The sequence below is a fragment of the Spinacia oleracea genome, chromosome 6 (assembly GCF_020520425.1).
Source record: "Spinacia oleracea cultivar Varoflay chromosome 6, BTI_SOV_V1, whole genome shotgun sequence".
Taxonomy (NCBI): domain Eukaryota; kingdom Viridiplantae; phylum Streptophyta; class Magnoliopsida; order Caryophyllales; family Amaranthaceae; genus Spinacia; species Spinacia oleracea.
In genome coordinates, this window is record NC_079492.1 from 148,250,061 (window position 1) to 148,269,995 (window position 19,935).

General features: G+C 36.6%; 2 protein-coding genes across 2 annotated transcripts; one reads left to right on the forward strand and one right to left on the reverse strand.

Annotated features, from left to right (window-relative positions):
• Positions 1-638: 638 nt before the first annotated feature.
• Positions 639-3,212, forward strand: LOC110790942 (FT-interacting protein 3; the record flags this gene model as incomplete). Its single annotated transcript, XM_021995694.2, has 1 exon — positions 639-3,212. A coding segment is annotated over one exon (2,253 nt), but the record flags the coding sequence as incomplete, so codon positions are not given.
• A 906-nt stretch (positions 3,213-4,118) lies between these two features.
• On the reverse strand, positions 4,119-12,533 carry LOC110792355 (protein phosphatase 2C 29). Its single transcript, XM_021997160.2, has 4 exons — positions 10,493-12,533; positions 6,703-6,816; positions 5,737-6,001; positions 4,119-4,821 (listed from the first exon to the last, which is right to left on the reverse strand). The coding sequence occupies exons 1-4, from the start codon at positions 12,314-12,316 to the stop codon at positions 4,697-4,699; spliced, it is 2,328 nt and encodes a 775-aa protein (XP_021852852.1). The 5' UTR covers positions 12,317-12,533; the 3' UTR covers positions 4,119-4,696.
• Between the last annotated feature and the right edge of the window lie 7,402 nt (positions 12,534-19,935).

Below are 19,935 nucleotides of genomic sequence, written 5' to 3' on the forward strand. Positions count from 1 at the left end.
ACATTTTTGATCAATTTGTTGGAGGGGTGTTCTAATTTCGAATTCTACGATACTATTGGATTAGAAATATGAATTCGTGAACTAATTCAAATTTTTTGATTAGGCCCTAATTACTTCACATTCACATAGGAAAACGAAAATCATTGTGATTCTTATTCAACATGCCTAGTTGCTCATTATAATCAGTCATTAATTCTGGGTTTTTTCTGCATTGGGGCTCCCCTGTTTGATTTTTTTTCACTATAGTTAACTTCTCCTGCATAATAGAATTTCCCCTGTTTTAATTTAGCCCTGATTTGTTGGAGGGGGGCTTTAATTACGAATTTTACGATATTATTTGATTAGAAACATAAATTCACGAATCAATTCAAAATTTTGATTAGGCCCTAATTACTCTACATTCATGTAGGAAAAGTAAAATCATTGTAATTCTTATTGATCATGCCTAATTACTCATTATAACAGTCATTAAATGAGTTGTATGAACTACTTATGCAGTTCAAACAATGGGAAAACAAAATCAGCAAAATCAACAAAATCAACATGCAAATCAACAAGCAAATCCACCACCATTGATGGAGGAATTATGTCCGAAGGCGATAACCCCAAACATACCATCCACTAAGAAGTCTAAGGGGAGTGCATTCGACATGGTCGAACCAATGGAGTTCTTGTACATCAGAATAGTAAAAGCCAAAGACCTTATTGAGGTCAATGATGATTGTACTTGTGACCCGTACGTCGAAGTTAGGGTTGGAAACTACAAAGCAATCACCAAAACTGGTGAGAAATTACCAAACCCTGAATGGAACCAAGTGTTTGCGTTCTCCAAAGAAAGAGTTCACACTTTTTTTATAGAAATTTTTCTGAAGACTAAAGTTCATGAGGGTGATGGGGTGAAAGGTAGACTCATTCTTGATGTGAACGAGGCCCCGAAACGGGTCCCACCGGATAGCCCGTTGGCCCCACAATGGTACAAGTTGGAGGATTTGGGTGGTGTATGTGTGAAGCCGGAGTTGATGTTGGCTGTTTGGATGGGGACTCAGGCTGATGAGGCGTTTACTGAAGCTTGGCATTTAGATGCAGTTGGTGTTAGTTGTGATGAAATTGTGAATACCAAATCAAAGGTGTATATGTCTCCTAAACTCTGGTATCTTCGTGTGAATGTAATTCAAGCTCAGAACTTGGAAATGGTGAGTAAGAATAAGAGACCGGAAGTTTTTGTTAAGGCGGTGTTTGGGGAAACAACTGCTAAAACAAAGATTTCAACTAGCAGGAATGTTCTGAGTCCATTATGGAATGAAGATTTGATGTTTGTTGCTGCTGAACCATTTGATAGTCTGTTAACTTTGACAGTAGAGAACAAGGTTGGTAACAATGAGGAGGTAATTGGGAAGTGTGTGATTCATTTAGGGAAATTAGAGAGGAGATTAGGTAATAAACCAGTTGATTCGAGGTGGTTTACACTTGAGAGACCGGTGGTTGAAGATGGTAAGAAAAACGGTAAAGAAACACCGGCGTTGTTTAACAGCAAGTTACAGTTGAGGGCTTCTTTAGATGGAGGGTATCATGTTCTTGATGAAACTTCTCATAATAGTAGTGACATGAGACCAACTGTGAGGCAACTATGGAAACAGGAAATCGGGGTTTTGGAGCTAGGAATTCTGAATGCAACTGGTTTACCACAGATGAAGATAATGAAGAATGGACAAGGAGGAAGAACAGATGCTTACTGTGTGGCAAAATACGGGCAGAAATGGGTTCGAACAAGAACAATCATTGATAGTTCTTCACCTCAATGGAATGAACAATACACTTGGGAGGTTTTTGATCCTTGTACTGTAATTACAGTTGGGGTTTTTGATAACTGTCATTTCCAAGGTCCTGATAATGTTAAGGGAGCTAAAGATTCAAGAATTGGTAAGGTAAGAATCAGATTATCAACACTTGAAACTGATAGAATCTATACTTACTCATTTCCACTTCTGGTGTTGGAAACTCAAGGGTTGAAGAAAATGGGGGATCTTCAATTAGCTATAAGGTTTAGTTGTTCTTCATTTTTTAACTTGTTACAAGTTTACACTCAACCAATCTTACCCAAAATGCATTACAGTCACCCTTTATCCTTATATCAGCAAGAATGTTTAAGACACCAAGCTACACAGTTGCTGTCATTAAGATTAGGCCGTTCAGAACCGCCATTAAGGATGGAGATTGTGAAAGATATGCTTGATTATGATTCGAGAAACTGGAGTAAACGAAGAACAACAGCTAACAGTCAAAGAATAAAAGCTGCACTTTCTGGTGTAGGATTTCTGTTCCAGTTTCTGGAAACTCTTTGCAGCTGGAAAAGACCTGTAATCACAGTTTTGGTTCATCTGTTTTTATTCTTCCTGATATTCTACCCACAGTTCATAATTTCCTCCATTTGTTTCAACCTCTCTGTAATCGGGTTGTGGAACTACCGGGCCCGGCCCAGAAACCCGCCACACATGGATCCTCAACTGTCTAATGTTCATAAACTGATTCAAGAAGATTTGGAGGAAGAATTTGATGGAATTCCAACAACTTGCAAGAATAATGATACACTTAAGTTTCGGTATAACAGATTAAGAGTGATTGCAGGGAAAATGCAGATATTACTTGGAGATTTGGCAACTCAATTAGAGAGACTTCAATCACTTCTCAGTTGGAGGGATCCTAGAGCTACTGCTATGTTTGTGTGTTTTTGTGTTGTTTCTGGGATTGTTCTTTCTGTTATTCCACTGAGAATAACTTATATGGGGTTTGTGGTTTACTTTTTGAGGCATCCAAAGTTCAGGAGTAAGCTTCCATCAGTTCCTGTGAACTTTCTTCGCAGATTGCCAGCGAAAACAGATTCACTACTTTGATGCAGTCAGTTGAAATGTTCATGATTTTGAGGAGGTATAATCAGATTTATGTTGCTGATAATCTACGCGAATACTGTTGTGTTATGTACAGGAAATTTGAAGCTGTGTTTTTGTTGGTGTTTTCATGGTTTTGTTTTCTGAAGATGTGTGTTTGTTTTTCAGAGTATATGATTTTAGTTTCTGTTTTTAATTTGCCATCTTTATAGAATCTCTTAGGAAAGCTAAGGGTTGCTGTTGAGTGTTTGACAACACATGGGAATATAAGAAAGCAAAATGTAATCATCCTACAGAATTTGGAAAAGATTCAGACACCAGTGAAAATTTGATAAGGTTTTGTTTTGTTTACCTCATTCTTATTGCTTATTAGATCAGATCAGATAAATCAGACCACGTCAGACCAGACTAGACCAAGTCAAATTTGAAAAAGCAAAAAACACTCGCATCAAACTTCCAAACCAGATTAAAAACTAGAAAAATCATACCAGATTAGGTGAAGAGTACATCAGTAGCTACTATGGATAATGCGCGCTCCATTCAAGTTAATACACATCTACAAGCCTACAACTTTGGGGTGTTAATATTCTCATGTCTCTTTAATAAATAATACGAAGTCTTTTTGAAAAATCGTGTAATGTATTAAACACACTGCCATAGTGGTTAGTAAAATCAATATTCTGTAGAGGTCTGTAAGTTATTCTGGATCATTTTGTTGATTAGCTCTAAGATGCAGTAATAGTATAAGATTATCTTGGGCATTTCACCAATAGTTGAACAGATTATTAAGTGCACCCGAGTTAAGTTGTGACAACAACCTAAATGAGGATATAAAGATAGAATTGATCTTTACAATCTGTTGTTGTCACATCATTCAGGAGGATGGATTGGTTCAAAGTGCAGGTAAAGATGGCTATGGGCCAGAGCAGGTCGGGCATCTGGCTGAGCCCTTGGGCCCGAACGACTTCAGCCCACACCAAGCCACTCTACATCATGTTGGCCCAGGTCGGGTCGAAAATTTCAAAATAGGATACAAGCCCACAAGCCGTCGTGCCTAAGCCTAATTTTACTAAATTTAGCAATGTGTTATAGTGTCGTGTCGTGCTTTTTCACAGAAAATGCAGCACAGCCCGGGCCACAACTTCATGCTCATGTCATGCCGATCTTTTCCGGGGCGTGTCGGGCCGAGCAACAGCCATCTTTTGAGTGTGGGTGACTAATCATGAACAAAAGTACGCCCTAAACCGAGATCCATGTATAAATTTTTAACTGTCAGCTGCATTGATGGAAATTCCATCTGAAATTACAGATTCTGTAACCTTTTTACCCCCACCAAATTTTGCTACACCTTAAACCTTTTTTCTCCATTTATACCCCCCATTTTTGGCTCCAAATAAATAAAAAAAACCCAAAAAAAAAAAAAAGAATTGAAGAGCCTCTACCTACTCTACCTACAGCAAAATCCCCAATGGAGAAAAGAAAAATACAAAGAGTAAAACACCCTTTCCCTCTAAAAATTCCAAACCCACATTTTCCCCAAGCTTTTCTCCATCATCAACAATGGCGGCACCTTCTAGTAACTCGGGGCACGTTTATACAGTCGCTTCGATTGCTTCTTCCCCGGAAAAAAAGTATGCCTATAAACTTCTAGGACTAATTTAAGGACCCATGAGAACTGGGTCGGTTTGGCGCCCGCCCATATAGTTAAGATTTGATATCCATATCCAGTGGTTCTTATTGTGAACCATCATCTTCTTTGGTGATACCAGATAGAGAGCCATAACTTAGTTTTTCATATGAACATGTTTTTTTTAAGGGTATTTTCCTGAAGACTTCCAAATTCTCCCTTCAAGAGATACCACCATAACAGTGACATCATCATGGTACTTCCGGCGGTCACCTTGTGGGATGTCTAACAAGTCATGAAAATCCATACCTATATACATCAAGCAAAAGGATGAATCAGACATTTGAATACAGAAGATGTAAAAGTAACTACCAATTATTGATTGGGGTAGGGAAGGTGTAAGGCCCGGTGAACCCGTCACACAGGCAAAGTTAGCCCGGGTTAGCGGGCAAGGCCCGTTGAGAGTGGAGGGAATCCCACCTCAAAAGAGCACCCGAGTAGGGTTTGATCCCACAACCTTGTGGTTGTGAGATGCAAGCCATGATTGGTAAATAACCATAACTAATGGGTGCACCATTTCATAAGCACAAAACGGTCCATCAACTTAAATCTATCCTAGCAGAAAAAGAGAAAACCAAAGTTTCATAAAGAATCAGAGGCAAAGTGGCATTCCCTGCACAACAACATGGTATATCATGACAAAACAGTAATGGAAGGTCCAAAGTAGAGCGCAATTTGGATTATACACTCGTGTGCACAGTGAGCACTGTTCATCTAAATGAACATTCATTTAGCACCTAATGGACATGGAAAACGATTTCAATGTATGCGTACAAGTAAAATTTTAATACTTCGTATATGTTATTTGGATTTGAACTATATTTTCTATGGGTATAAACAATATGGAGTATGATTTTTATGTTTGAACTAAATGTTCATTTAAAAACAGGGTGCACAGTGAGCATTTTGCACACGGATGCATAAACCACATTTTGAAAATAGAGTTCATTGTTCGCCCCTCTCATCCAAAAATTGGAACACAACTGACTTAATTTACATGTGCTTATATAGTGGCCAGGAAGTTCTCTAAGTTGTTCAATAAAACATTTAAGGCTCTAGAGTCATAGCACTGGAAGTCTGGAATATTGAAAATGAAGAAGGCCTAGAATCACCACATAAATAAGGAAAAAACAATACTGACAACAAAGACAGATTGAAAATTACCTGCTTTTTTGGCAGCTCGGTTGAGAAGCTCTTCAATGAGATGTTGTGCTGGATCTCCATCGGGGAATCTCTCCAAGAAATTCTCAACAAAAGAAACGACATCCTGATTGCTGAAATACTGGTATAACCCATCCGATGACAGCACCAAAAACTGATCTCTTCGTCCGAGTTTGTGGTGACGTAGAGAAGGAATACACGACACATACGGTGCATCACCAATAAACTCGTTCCTGAACATCTCCAGTAATGAATCATTAAACTTGGCCTGCAACAAAAACACAAATCAATTAGTACAAAAACATACAGCCTGAATGAGAAGGTAGCCTAATTTAAAGAAGAGGAGAAAAAAAGTAGCTCTGCTACATAGGATCAACCCAAAATGACATGCTTGTCAAACACTTGAAAGAAACTAAAGTTCAGTAGAATGTAAAAGCTATTGGAAAATCAAAGACCTGTTAAAAGTTGACCAGAAATTCTTCAAAGCGAACTGCATATATTTTTACCTAAAGATGTGACTAGTCCAAGTTGGTTGGAATACGTGCACGATAGCAATATCAATTAAAATTAACTTTAACATTCCTCTAAAATGACAGGATAAAGACTAGGGCTGGAAATCCCTGACCCGACCCGATAACCCGACTTGAAGTTATTGAGAGAAAACCGAACTCGACCTGAACCGAACCCGAATGACCTGAAATCGACCCGATTTGACCCATTTATCATATTTTGTAGTAATATTAAGTTTTACAATGTTTCTGATATTTTTTGACACAATCCGAAATCGACCCTAAACCAATCCTGAACTTGTCCCATTGACCTGAAAGCCACCCCTAATAAAGACATCCAGTGTAACTCTCAACAAAAGAGGCAAGACTATACGAGACACACTTTGAGAAGCAGAGCTTAAATGATGTTTCTTTTTAAATTAGGGTAAGAATTGGGAGTAATGTGATATAAGTGACAAACCTGTTTGAGAAACCCAGCTCCAAATGCTCGAGTAACCTTAAGACGGCCTTTTACTCTATCATTGACAATGCAGTGTCTATCATCTGGATGTTCCCTCTTAATCCTTAAGACTTCCTGCAGATTTGATGAAATATAAAAATTAAGAAACAGAAAGCTAAAAAAATGCAGATATCATAAAGCTCAAAAGTGATGACAGCTTGATAGCAAAATGAAGACCATTATCTTATAACTTGGAGCATCACATAGAGTGTAACAGAATTTTGGTTCTTATAAGAATCACAAAAACAACATATTCAGCACACATCTGTAAAACCATATATCAGAGTTTCAAGGCTTGTTTAGAAAAAACAGCAATGGCAATGCCATCACATTATTTCATATTTGTGATGATATTTGATACTTCATGCTTGTCCAATTTCCAAGATTATTTGCAAGGCACATAACATGTTAAACAACTAATAGATCCAAGGTAAGAATAAAATGCTGATATACATACAGCTGTACTTGATAAGCATGATCCAGCAGACAAGATACAGAAAGGATCAAAGGTTAAAGCGCAAAGGCGTGACCACGGCATGAATAGGATAAGTAATACGGAGTAGCTGACTTTTATTACTCAGATATAGAGAAGGATGGGCTGATAGGGGATCAATAAGAAGTGGAGGACTATTGTAACTAGAACTCATGTATTCGATATAAATAAACAAATTAAATCCAAGGCATGCTTCACTGCATTTCAAAACACAGTGCTTATTTGAACCAATCATAAACCAAATTAACAGGTAAAGTCCACCTAGCCATCAAATCACACCATAATATATCCTCCTGAACTCAAACATGGTCAATATTCTTGAAAAAACTGATGAATCATCTAAGGATACAGGGAAGGGGTTGCACCACTACTAAATATATATCCCAGTTTACTAATCTGCAATACAGTTGTTTCAGTCACTTCCCTAAGGTGCTACATCAAGCAATAATGCTTCTCACTTCATAATACTTTTTTTTGGCAAATCACTCCCCCTTTCATAATACTTTGTTCATGACATCATTGACATCTGAGGGATAACAATGACTCAAAAGAACACAGATAAAATTAAGAATTACGGTAGTAACCTAACATATTATAGCTCCAAATGGGTAAAAAAATCCCATGTACTGGCCTCTCGCAGAATATGGTTGCAAAAGAAACTGAAAGTGTGAAATACACAACTATATAAGCAAACAATATACAACAGTACTCACTATCCCCAGAATGAAAATTCCTTTGTTTAGGTTCACAACTCAAAATATAAGTCACATGAGGACAAATTCACTTATGTTGATCTCCAAAAAGACCAAGCACATGTTATGTTCGACTAACTCAGATAAAATTAGTTCAGATAAAATTTAGTTTTTTTCAGACAATTTTAATTTCAAATAAAAATAATTTTTCACATAAAATAAGTAGAAAAAGATCAGATTAATTTCAGGTAAATAAAAAAAATAAACTCAGATACGATAACTTAAGACAAGCTTGAATAAAATATAGTCTCCCCCTCGAGCATGGATAAAATAAGTCGAATATAACGGAACCTAATGTCACGGATGACCTCCCACACCCTCGCATGCAGCAGCATGCAATGCATCTAGCATCGCAAGGCATCGCGGTGCACCGCTAAGGGTGGTGGAAAAGTCGTAGGACACCACCGGACAACGTAGTCTTTCATCGAAAACCGGGTCGTCGAGGCAACGGAGTGCATCCGGTGCACGGTCGTGGGTGTTGGGCGCATAGGCAGCATGGTAGGCAGCAGCAGCCATGAGGAGCTCCCACCCCTTATAGAGGTTTATTTTGAATTGGGGTAAATTTCTAGTGAACACCCACATGACAATAACTCTATATTGGGTCGTTAGTGGGACCAAACGATATCCAAATGGGTTGAAACTTTGGGGTCCCACTGGATTTGGCCCAATGAAGATGATGGTCGGGCCGGATTTCCCGGATCAGACCCAAAAGGGCCTGTTTTGCAGCAGGTCGGCCCAGAAGGTTCTAGAGTGCTCCGAATGGGTCTTGAGCATTCTAGCTTGGTTGTTTCTTGAAGGTTCTAGTTAGGGTGAGTCTAGAACCTTGTTGTACAGAATAGGATAGAGGGTTCTAGATACCTCCTTATGTATAGGATAGGATGTTCCCTTGTAGGCGGGAACAATCTAGAAGCATGTAAGCTCTTCCTTGTAAAGAGTGGTGTAGAATGTACTAGAGTAGAAGGCGGGTGCCTATAAATAGGTCACCCCATTCTTCTATGCAGCCAGCCAACACATTTCATAAACACTCTCTAACAATACAAAAACCTTTCCCAAACACTCTTGCTTACTTGCTTACAATTTCCAGCATGTGACACTAAGCTAATTTTGCCTTAATAATGTTGGACTTTTAGTGAGATAGGATCCCTTCAAGAATGGATGTCATGTCGAGATGAAGGTGATGTATTGCTAAGACCCTCTAAAAAGTAGATTGTGATGAAAATTGTTCGTGTAAAAGATATCATATGGGACCAGATACAAGAAAGGATTGTTCGTATATAAAATGTAGATCATATCATCCACCTAACATATACCAATCACTTTGATGAATATTGTCCATTAGACATTGCCATTTCTTTTCCATTCTCCAAAACTACTGTCTCCCTTCTCAATGACAAAGATTTGCAAAAACATTTGCACGTGGAGAGCACATAAGAAAGGTGTGAATGTGGTGAAGGGAAAATAATGAAATTGCAAGATCCCATGTTGGAAAGTTGGATATTTATGTGTAAAGGAGTATCATATATTCAGGGGAACAGAGACTAAGGCTAAACTATTGATGGTTAGTTACTTGTTATGGAACCTATGATTCAGTACTATTGGAAGTTCTAGTGAAAGTGCAAATTCCTCTTTCGTTTTTCATAAACACACAATCACATAAACTATTCTCCGCATTCTCTCTCCTAGTCAAACAATCTTCTGTTCTTTCTGGGCAAGTAGTCACACGGCGCGACAAATTGTTCAGTTTGTATATACATAATATCCAGCTAAATTGTTCTAATTTTATAGCTAACAAGTACTAAATAGGATTGTTTCATATAGGATTTTTTCACCACTAACTGTACAAGAAATGAAGCTTCAGGCTGCATTTAAAATTGTGGATGTTCATGTCATTATCTTAAACAATACTCCGGTTGGGAGTCCAGCAGGATAAACTTCTGTGCGGACAGACTATAGACAATCAACTATAAATAGCTTAAATATTTGGCAATACATTGCACAAAATTCAACATATCAAGAAAATGATTTATAATACCACAAGCATTCTTAGCTTAACTGAACTATCTAACATATCAAAAATTGATGGGCGCAGACCTTCTATAAAATCATTCATGCATTCACTAACAATCATTAGTAAAAGTACAGAACAAGACTCAAGTTTAATACAAACATGTAAAAGAAAAATTGTGCTCCTTTAATGCAACAAATGACGCTAATTCAAGGTTAAAAGCAGCTTTATGCAATTGAAAGTATCAGAGTTTAAATTTTTTGATTGGATAGAATCCACAAATATGCACTGTTGTTTAAGCAAACCATCAAAATTTGATAGTGTCTTTCTACCTAACTATATATTATAGACCAAAAAGCAGAACAAGTGTCATATAAGCAACATAATAATCATGAAAGAACACAATAACTATAAAATCTAGCAGGAATTTTAATCAGATACCATATTTCAATTATCTCAGGGCACAAAAAATGCAGCTCAATAACAAATTTAGAGTCTTACCTCTTCAATGCTAGTACTATGATCAATCGTAAGCTGCAACGCAGTAAGTTTCATGGCTTCCAAAGGAAACTCGTCATCCACATTGCTCGACTTCTCACCACTAGCTGCACATTCCTCGATGATGCCTTCTGTACTAGACCCACATTCTGCCTTCTCCTTTGATCCCACAACACAACAGCTTTCTTGAGGTTCTAATTGTGCAACAATAGCACGGCTATCCCCTAAATTCATTACATACACATCCTCATCTCTCATCAAAACAACCAACATACACGAACCCATTAATGCAAGCTCTGGATACCGATCAATCACTTTATCCGTTAAATCCAAATAAGCTTGTTCCGTCTTCTCCAATGCTTGTGACAATGCCCTTAAAACTAAGTCATGATCCAAAGGTCCTGTCTTTCTCCTACGACCACTCCTACATGATTTCTCTTCAACTCTATTCTCAACATCATCTACTTTATCCTTCTCTTCTACCCCAAACCTCCATTGAAACAACCCTCTATTATGCCCTTCTTTACTCCTACTCAACCCTTGTTTCAATTTCGACAACAACAACGACCTTCTACCCACGGCAGACCCTGCATTGCTAACACGAACAGCATCATCAACCGAAAATGCAAACCTATCTGACCCGGAAAGATCAAGCCCGTCTTCTGCATCATCTTCTGCAAGAAACTCCCATAATTTCCTCCTAATTGTCTCTTTCCTATCCAATTCCGCATCAAATGTCACCCTCTTCACCGGCCCACCCCCACCACGCTCTTCCGCTATATGAAGACTTTCGTGCTCCTTATCATCCACATTTGCAATCTCGCCCTCAATTTCGGGCTGATTCTCTACTTGCTGCTGTCCCGAAACAGCAACATCACCATTTTCTTCACTATCCCAGAACAATCCTTTGAGCTCACCGAATACAGCACGGTACAAATGACCCATCAGAAACTCCGGAGCATCAGGGCCGTTAAACCCATCATAAATCCCAACAAACAACCACCCATGTTCTTCCGATACAACCACATGTACCCGATCCTCCCCCGCCTTCCCTAACGCCCACTGTACATTTACATTACTACCCTCCACATCTTCTTCCACCTCTTTCTCTCTCCTCCTCCCAATTTCTTCTTCACTGCTCTCCTTCCTCCCCACCACCGGAACAACCCACTGCCGTTTTTTCTCCGAAAAGCTTCTATACAACTTCTTCAAACTCTTCTTCCTCTTTTTCTTCTTGTAGGCCCCACCGAGTGGCGCCGAGAACGGAACCCGCCCAGTATCAGGTCCCGAATCAAGCGGCCCGGAAAGGGCCCCACGCTCGATCGGACCGGACAGGAAAAAACCAGAGCTGTCCCCTCGAGGAACCGGCTGCAAAGGAAGCGCCGAAAACGACGACGTACAATCAAACCCGTTCACAATCGAACCGGACCCGTAAACCGCCGTCTCCACCTCAACCGTCCGAGGCGTAGAAGTATTCGCCGAAACAGACGCCCCGGAAATAGTACGAAACCCGGTTTCCGGCGCACCGGCTCTCACCGGAGGTCGGGTCGGGTCGGATCTATCGTCAAAGCGCAGAGAATGAGAAGGGGAAATGAAATGATCGGAGGAAGTAGGAGAGAGAAAACGAGCAGAGGAACGGACGTAACAGAAAGAATGGCCTAGGGTTTCATCAAGAGGCTGCTCCGCCGTGAAAAAAACCGAGTCCTGGTGGTTGTTGTTGCTACTCCCAGAGTCGTAGCTCTTATTATTGTTATTATGACCGTGGTGGTTGTGGTGGTTGTGCTCAGGTTTGAGACATGGAATGAGGTGAGAGAAGCCGCTTCCCATCACATTTGACTCGCTGCCACCCCCTCCTCCACTCTCTCACACACTCTCCGGCGAGTTTCTCTCTCCTCTCTTTCTCTCTCCTCTCTCAAACAGGAAGAAGAAGAAGGGACTTCAGGGAGTAGGAGGAGTAGGAGTTTTTCTTCTGTGTTCTCTTCTGTGTGTGTAAGTAAAGTCTTGTTTTCTGAATTTTTTATTACAAAGAAAAAATAAAAATAAAGTAATAAACTCCGCTTTATGTAAGCGGAAAATGAGTCAAACGGATTCAAAATTCTACATATATTCACACAAAACACACACCAGCAAGAGAAAGAGAGGAGAGAGAAAGAAGAGAGAGAAGGAAGATGGAGGGAGATTTGCTTACTTTTTTTTAATTTTAATTTTAATTTTAATCTTAATTTTTAATTTAATTAATTTTTATTTTAATTAATTATAAAGTTTAATTTAATTATTTTTAAAGTTAAATTGTCTTTCTCTCTCCTATAGTCCTAGAGTTGGATTTTGTTGGGTTTGAAAATGAGGAAGAGGTTAAATTGAAATTTGGAACTTTATGGTAGAAAGAGAAGGGGTGGAAGATGAAAGAGGGGGAAATTAGAAAATTGATAGGTCAATCCAAAAGTGCTACATTATTACATTTTCGAATCTTATTTTCCATGGGAATACTTGGAATTACTAACATGGAGATTGGAGAATCCATATTTTACCTTATACGAAGTATTACTAGTCTTATATGGATACGATGTGTGTGATGATAGACAAGAAAACTAAATAATGTTATGTAGGGAAATATTGTTTTGATTGTGATTTTACTTTTATATTTTGACTTTTTGCCTGCTGAAGTTAAGTACGGGGTATTTGATTGATTAATGTCCTTTTGTATTTTCTTATTCTATTTACCGAATGGGTCATTTGCTATAATGACCTCACAAGTTCCCTTGTAAATAAAGATTTTTATACTTGTGACTTTCATATTCATGACAGTATTATGTTGTGTTGATGTTTATACTGAATTTAAATTATTTTTCCGACTGGCTATACCGAGTATATTCAGAATAAGTTTCTATATACATTTCAATCTTATAAGTGTTATATGGTATGTGTGGTATTTACGATTGTCTTGGACCATGCAATTTCATAAGTTTCTTTGATAAATATTTCAGAGGTTAGATTTTTGCAAAGAGACATAAATCTAAAACTGTAAATAGTGACTTGATACGCGAGATTGTTGAGCATGTATAAAAACGTGAACTTGTGGAACAGTGACTAAAAACGTGAACTTGTGGAGCAATGACTGGAAACGTGAACTTGGAACAATGATGCAAAAAGTGAACTTGGGACAATGGCTCAAAACGCGTACTTATGGAACACGTGTTTAACACAAAACGTGAACGTATGAAATACTTATTCAAAACGTGAACTTATGGAGCAATGGATCAAAACGTGAATTAGTATGGAACATGTACTCAAAACGTGAGTTGTCAAATTAATGTACTCAAAACAAGAAATTTTGGGTATATCTATAGTGCTTTGATGGAATGAAGCCGTTGAGATTTAAATTAATGATTGTTATAGATAAACATTTAAATGACACATAACGCTAAATTGACTAGACGATTAACTATTTATCTTTGATATGGCAAGGGTATCTAAAATAATCAATATATGTCTCAATCTTAGTGTATTTCATATTAAAAAAAATAAATCCATCAATGGCACTTATTAATATTACATCATTTGTATGGTATTTCTCAACAAAAAACATAATCTATATGGTATATGCATGTTTGTTTGTGACCATCCAGCATAATATTTCAAACCTGTAAATAAATATTTTAGATGTTAATTTTTATAACAAGCTAGAATTCAAATGCATGTAAGGGTGTGAACAACGGCTCAAAATGTGAAATTGTTAGTATTTATGGGTGAAGTAGTTGAGATTTAAAGTGATTGTTATCCTTTATATGGCAAGAACATCCCACAAAATCAATTAAAAAAATTCACATATGTCTCAACCTTAGTGTATTTTCATAAAATTAAAATCACTGATATCCATTTGTTAGTATTATATACTCCGTAATTAATTTATATGGTATTTTCAGTGATATAAATAATTGTCCGTGATAATCATATCCAAATTGTACAATATTTCAGAGATATAAATAAATATTTTAGTGGTTGTCTTTTGCAACAAGAACTCAAATGTAAAAGTGTGAATAATGTCCTCAACCTATGAAATTGATGAGCATGTACATAAAACGTTGATTTGTAGAACATCGACTCAAAACGTGAATTTGTGGAACACTGACACAAAACGTGAACTTCTGGAACACTGACTCAAAACATGAATTTGTGAAACGCTGATTTAAAATGTGAACTCTTGGAACAATGACTTAAAACGTGAATTTGGAACAATGATTCAAAATGTGAATCATGTAGAACGAGTACTCATATCGTGAATTATCGAAAATACTCAATCGTAAATTCTCGAAATTACTCAAAACGTAAAATTGTGGGTATATTGGTATTGATTGGGTAAAGCCATTGAGATTTAGTGATGGTTACACTAGGTAAACATCTCAACGAGTAACGCTAAATTGACTAGAGAAGTAGGTTTTACTTATCCTTAATATGGCAAGAACTCCCGCAAAATCAATTTAACAAATCCATATACCTAGCATGTCTCAATCCTAGTGTATTTTCATTAAAAAAATCATTGACATGTGATCATCCATATAATCCTATGATAGTCTTTCCTTACGAAAAAATAGTACCTCGTATTGTGATAGAAAATGACAACCCATTGCAAAAACATTTCAAATGTGTAAATAAACTAATACTATCTCCGTTTTATATTGACTTTACCGTTACTGTTTGCACAAATATTAAGATAAAAGAGCGAGGGTGTGTAAAAGGGTGGGTGAATATAATAAAACATGGGTAAAGTTATAGATCTATAAATGTGTGTGGGTATAAGAAAAAAAATTGAAAAAAATAAGAGAAAATGAGTGAAAAGTTGTAAATGTTGTTGGATAAGAGGGATAAATTAGTAAATTTTACTCTCAAATAATAGAATAAAGCACAGCGTAAAGAACGCGATAGAGTATAAAACAAATTAAACGAAAAGTGTAAAGATTATTTTGAAATAGAGATAATATTAATTTATTTATACATTTGAAATGTTTCGTAAGTAAGGGTATTATCGATATTTTATGTGGACACCAAAGTGCTTAAGAGTAGACTTATATAATAGAGAATGTATTGTTTTGAGCATAAAAGGGAACTAGTTAGTGTTCCGAGTGATGCCACTGAGGCACTGATACTAGAAAAGTGGATCATTAGATTATAGCATAACTTGTTTTGTGTCTAATTTAAATTTCATTTGTTAGATTGTAAGACCATGTTCTTTTAAACTTAATTTTAATTCCATTCAGTTCAACTCCATTAAGAGCATGCTTGGCATGAATTTAGGAAAATAGATGGAGTGAAAACATTTAAGAAAGATAAATGGTAATGTTAAGCGTTACAATTATTTATTGTTTGGTATACTCAAGGAAAGCAATCTCTAGTATCAAATTAGTGATTGGGGAGGGAAAATAACACTTTGTTACCTCAAGGTTAGCAATGGTAACAAATTGGTGGTAAATTGGTAATGATTACCCTTTGTAAATGGAATGTGGTATCCATCTTTCATACCAAACAATAGGTAATGAAATTAGTTAATTAGTTCCATTTTCAATACTTGAAAAATGATATACCAAACATGCTCTAAATTCATTTTAGACTTGATCAAGACGATCCCGACCCGACCCGACCCTGCCTGAATTTTTGCAGGTTTAGGCAGAATTTTCCGGCCCGTTTTTCGGGCCCGTCCTCGCCCGAAATTTCAAGTTTTTTGTCGGGTTTGAGCAACATAAAACTACACCTTTCAGTTATAAAATTGACCCGATCCTTGGCCAAAAAACCCAGTATTTTTAGGCCTGAATTAGCGGACTCGGGCACAAATTTTCGGCACGAATCTTGACCGGCTGATTTTTATGTCTCAGTCCGACCCAAACCCATTTTGACCCGCCATTTAATCAGGTCTAGTTCATTTAAGTTCAACCCAAAAAACTCAGAAGAACAAGACCTAAAACTCAGAAAAACAAGCCCTCATTGGGAAATTAGTGGTAATTGTATAGGGTAATGAATTGATGCCAAATACGGGTGGGCCATGATGGTTGACCTCACAAGGCCCGAAAGCAGAAGTAATACTTATTTTACTATACAGTCTATACTCCGTACTTGGTATTATAAAAAAAAAGTAATAAAAAATAAATAATGAGGGCTCTTATTTAAGTATTAACCCAAAACATCAAAATCGCAGACCTTTCACGGATCCCGGTCGGGTATCTTTCAGCCTTATTTTTTCTTCTTTAAAAAAAACAAAAAAATGCCCTCATCATTCGGACAACTGACCCTTAAGATGATCAATCCTACAAATTAGACGGTCCTGATTTAATCTTATAAAAAATAGCGAGTAGTCAAAAGGGAATGAATTTTGTCTATACTAAAACCCTCTTCGTTTCTCGCGTCCACCCAAGAAAACCTTGCCCATATTCTACGTCATTTCTTTCTTTCTTTTCGATTTTTGTTTCTTTACTTGAATTTGTATAGTTGGAGAATATAGAGTATAAAGTATACATATACGAGTACTCTACTGAATCAACGCATATTACTGGTTAATTGGTCTAGTTATACAACCATACAAGCTTATATTTTAAGCTATTTGTAAATTTTTTATAGCTGGTGGGGCTCGATTATGTGGCCTCCAAGTCACGAGGTACAAAACGAGTTCCCCATATACAAGTAGATGTATGAAGTATTTCGTGTGTATGAAATTCAAAGAAAAGCTTTTCTTCTTGACACTGAAAATGATGTCGTTAAATGAGTCCGATCAAATAACATATTTCTTGAGACGGAGACACATTGTATTAAATTTCTTAGCTTAAATAAGAATATGAGAGTTGATGCTCATTATAAATTTATATAATAAATGAAAATAAGTTGAAAAGAACATGATCTAATAAGCTAATTGTTATAACAGATGTAAAAAAAGATTAAATAACGAAATAAAGAATACAGGGATTTAACGTGGTTCACTAACAATGTGTTAGCTACGTCCACAGGTAGAGGCCAGAGGGGATGAAAGTTTTATTGATCTTGAGGAGTACAGATTACAGAATACGACTAGGTTATGACCTAGAGAGTTTATATAATACTCTCTAGACAAAGCGGAAAAGCCCAGAAAATAGACCCTGTGTTGAGACGTTGCAGTAAAGGGATTAACCAATTTAAGACATTATTCTAACACTAATAATAATAATAAAATTTGTAACATGGATAATTTAATAAAGAAAGAATGTTATGCTAAAAGAAAAGTAAAACTACAAGTAATAAAGAAGTAATAATTTGTAATACTAGGTGATCGATATGATGATTATGCAAAGTTCACAAAAATAATGTAACATAAAGAAATGAGACATTAAACTTTATCTTTATTGTTTGGTGGGGGTGGTTTATATAAATTGGGTTTGGGTTGGGTTGGGTTGGGTTGGGTAGGGAACCTTTATTTCTCAACTGGTCAAAGAACTCCACTTTAATTTTATCAACTAACCATTTTTCGTAATTTTTTAAAAATATAAATCCCTTTTTTTTTTTGGATATAGTAATATTTTAAATCCGGTTAAAAATGGAAAGAGACTAAATAAGTTTTCACTGCCAAGTCAAAATGTTTGGTAGTTGCTAGACGGGACTACACGACGACTCACTGCATGCTCATGTCACGCCAAACGTGTCGACTCTTAAATCTCAACCCAAATACAAGTGTGGTTTTTATTTTCACTCTATTGAGCCTAATCTAAAGATGACTATGGCCCGGCTTGGCCCGTGGCTGACCGATCACGAAAAAAGCACGACACCGGCACGGTTAAGTATGACCGTATGTCCGTATACAACAGATAAGTAATTGTGCAAGGTCACTTTTTGTTTTGTGACACGACAAAATATACGATATGACACAAATATAGACGAACAAAGTAAAACTAGTGAAATTTGGTTTAAGGATGTAAAGATGACACGGAATATATAATGGCATATGGACATACTAATGTACTATGGTTGTGTGTAGGCCCGCACTTTTAAAATTTTGGGTATGATATGAAACAACTAGTGGGTTAGGTCATGGATTGAGCAAAGAAAACCCTGTTACATACACGACACGATCAAAAACCATCTTTGCCCTGCATATTATACACAGTACAAACTAAAATAATCTGAACTAGGATAGTTGAATTGGTAACGACTTTACTTTTTCTCTACAATAACGGCGTTCTGCCGATGCGTGGTTTGAATTTTATAGAATGTGAAAAGGGAGCCAATTAAGGAAGTTGCTCAATGGGGGTGGAGTTGATACTTGAGAATTTCTAATTAGAGTCTAGCATTAGCAAATGCTATGAATTGATTAGTAGTGTGGACCGTGTGGTAATTAATTAACCCTAGGCCATTGGAGATTGGAAGAAAAACCTCTTGCAAATAAAATTTATGAGTAACTTTAAGTACAAATAGAAAGAGCATTAGCTAAATTATGGTTTGCTAGTTATTTTGTATTGATATTTTGAACTTATTACATAATGAATACATACTACTAGCTTAATCGCTAAAATGACAGAGTGGACTCCGTATACAATTAAATTGGACTGGATAGTAAAATCACATCTAAATCATTTACCTTTATTTATATATCTCCACATCAGAACAAACAAAACTTATCAACTGATATGATTGAGCTGAGAGGGGGTCAAAATTGATTCTGGCACACCCACTGTTTCCGAAAGTGAGCTAGAGAGGAATAGTTTAAGGTAGTATCAAAGGGTTGACTAATGAACATATACCTCGTGTAAATCATTGATGGACCAAGAATCTTGGTTAGTTAGGTGTCCAATAAACTAAATTTATGGTTCCAAAGCTTTTAACCATATGATCGATCTTAATAATACTAAGCACGTACTTGCACTTGCTTTGAAAAGATGAGAGAACCTTGCTTAGTCCTTAATCATTCTACAAAGTCAACGTTATTAAAATAGGTTTAAAGCTTTAATATTCTAGTTATGACTCTTAATTAGGAGTAGCTTTGACATGCATTATGACCATAAAGTATTTGATTACAAGTCAACTTTCTCAAAGTCTTTAAACCAATTTGAGTGATGATGACCACTTTAGCATCAATAGCCAGATAATACATTTGATATTTTTTTAAAATATTGATTAGAGCCATAAAGGGAAAATTAATAGTAGTAGATAAGGTTCGATCATAAGATATCTTGAGAAGTACATGCAATGATCAAAATTAACGAAATTTAACCATCAAAATCAATGTCTTAAATTTTGAAAAAAAAAACAATCGATCTATTTCATATTGTATTTTAACATTTTTCATTTCACAATACAACAATCGGTGAATCATTAGAATGTTAACATTTACTGCACTCTTATTATTTATTCTTTTAGGCCCTGTTCTGTTCACCTTCTTTCCATTTATTTCAGGAAAAGTAAGTTCAGATAAGTTAAGTTAAGTTCAGATAAAA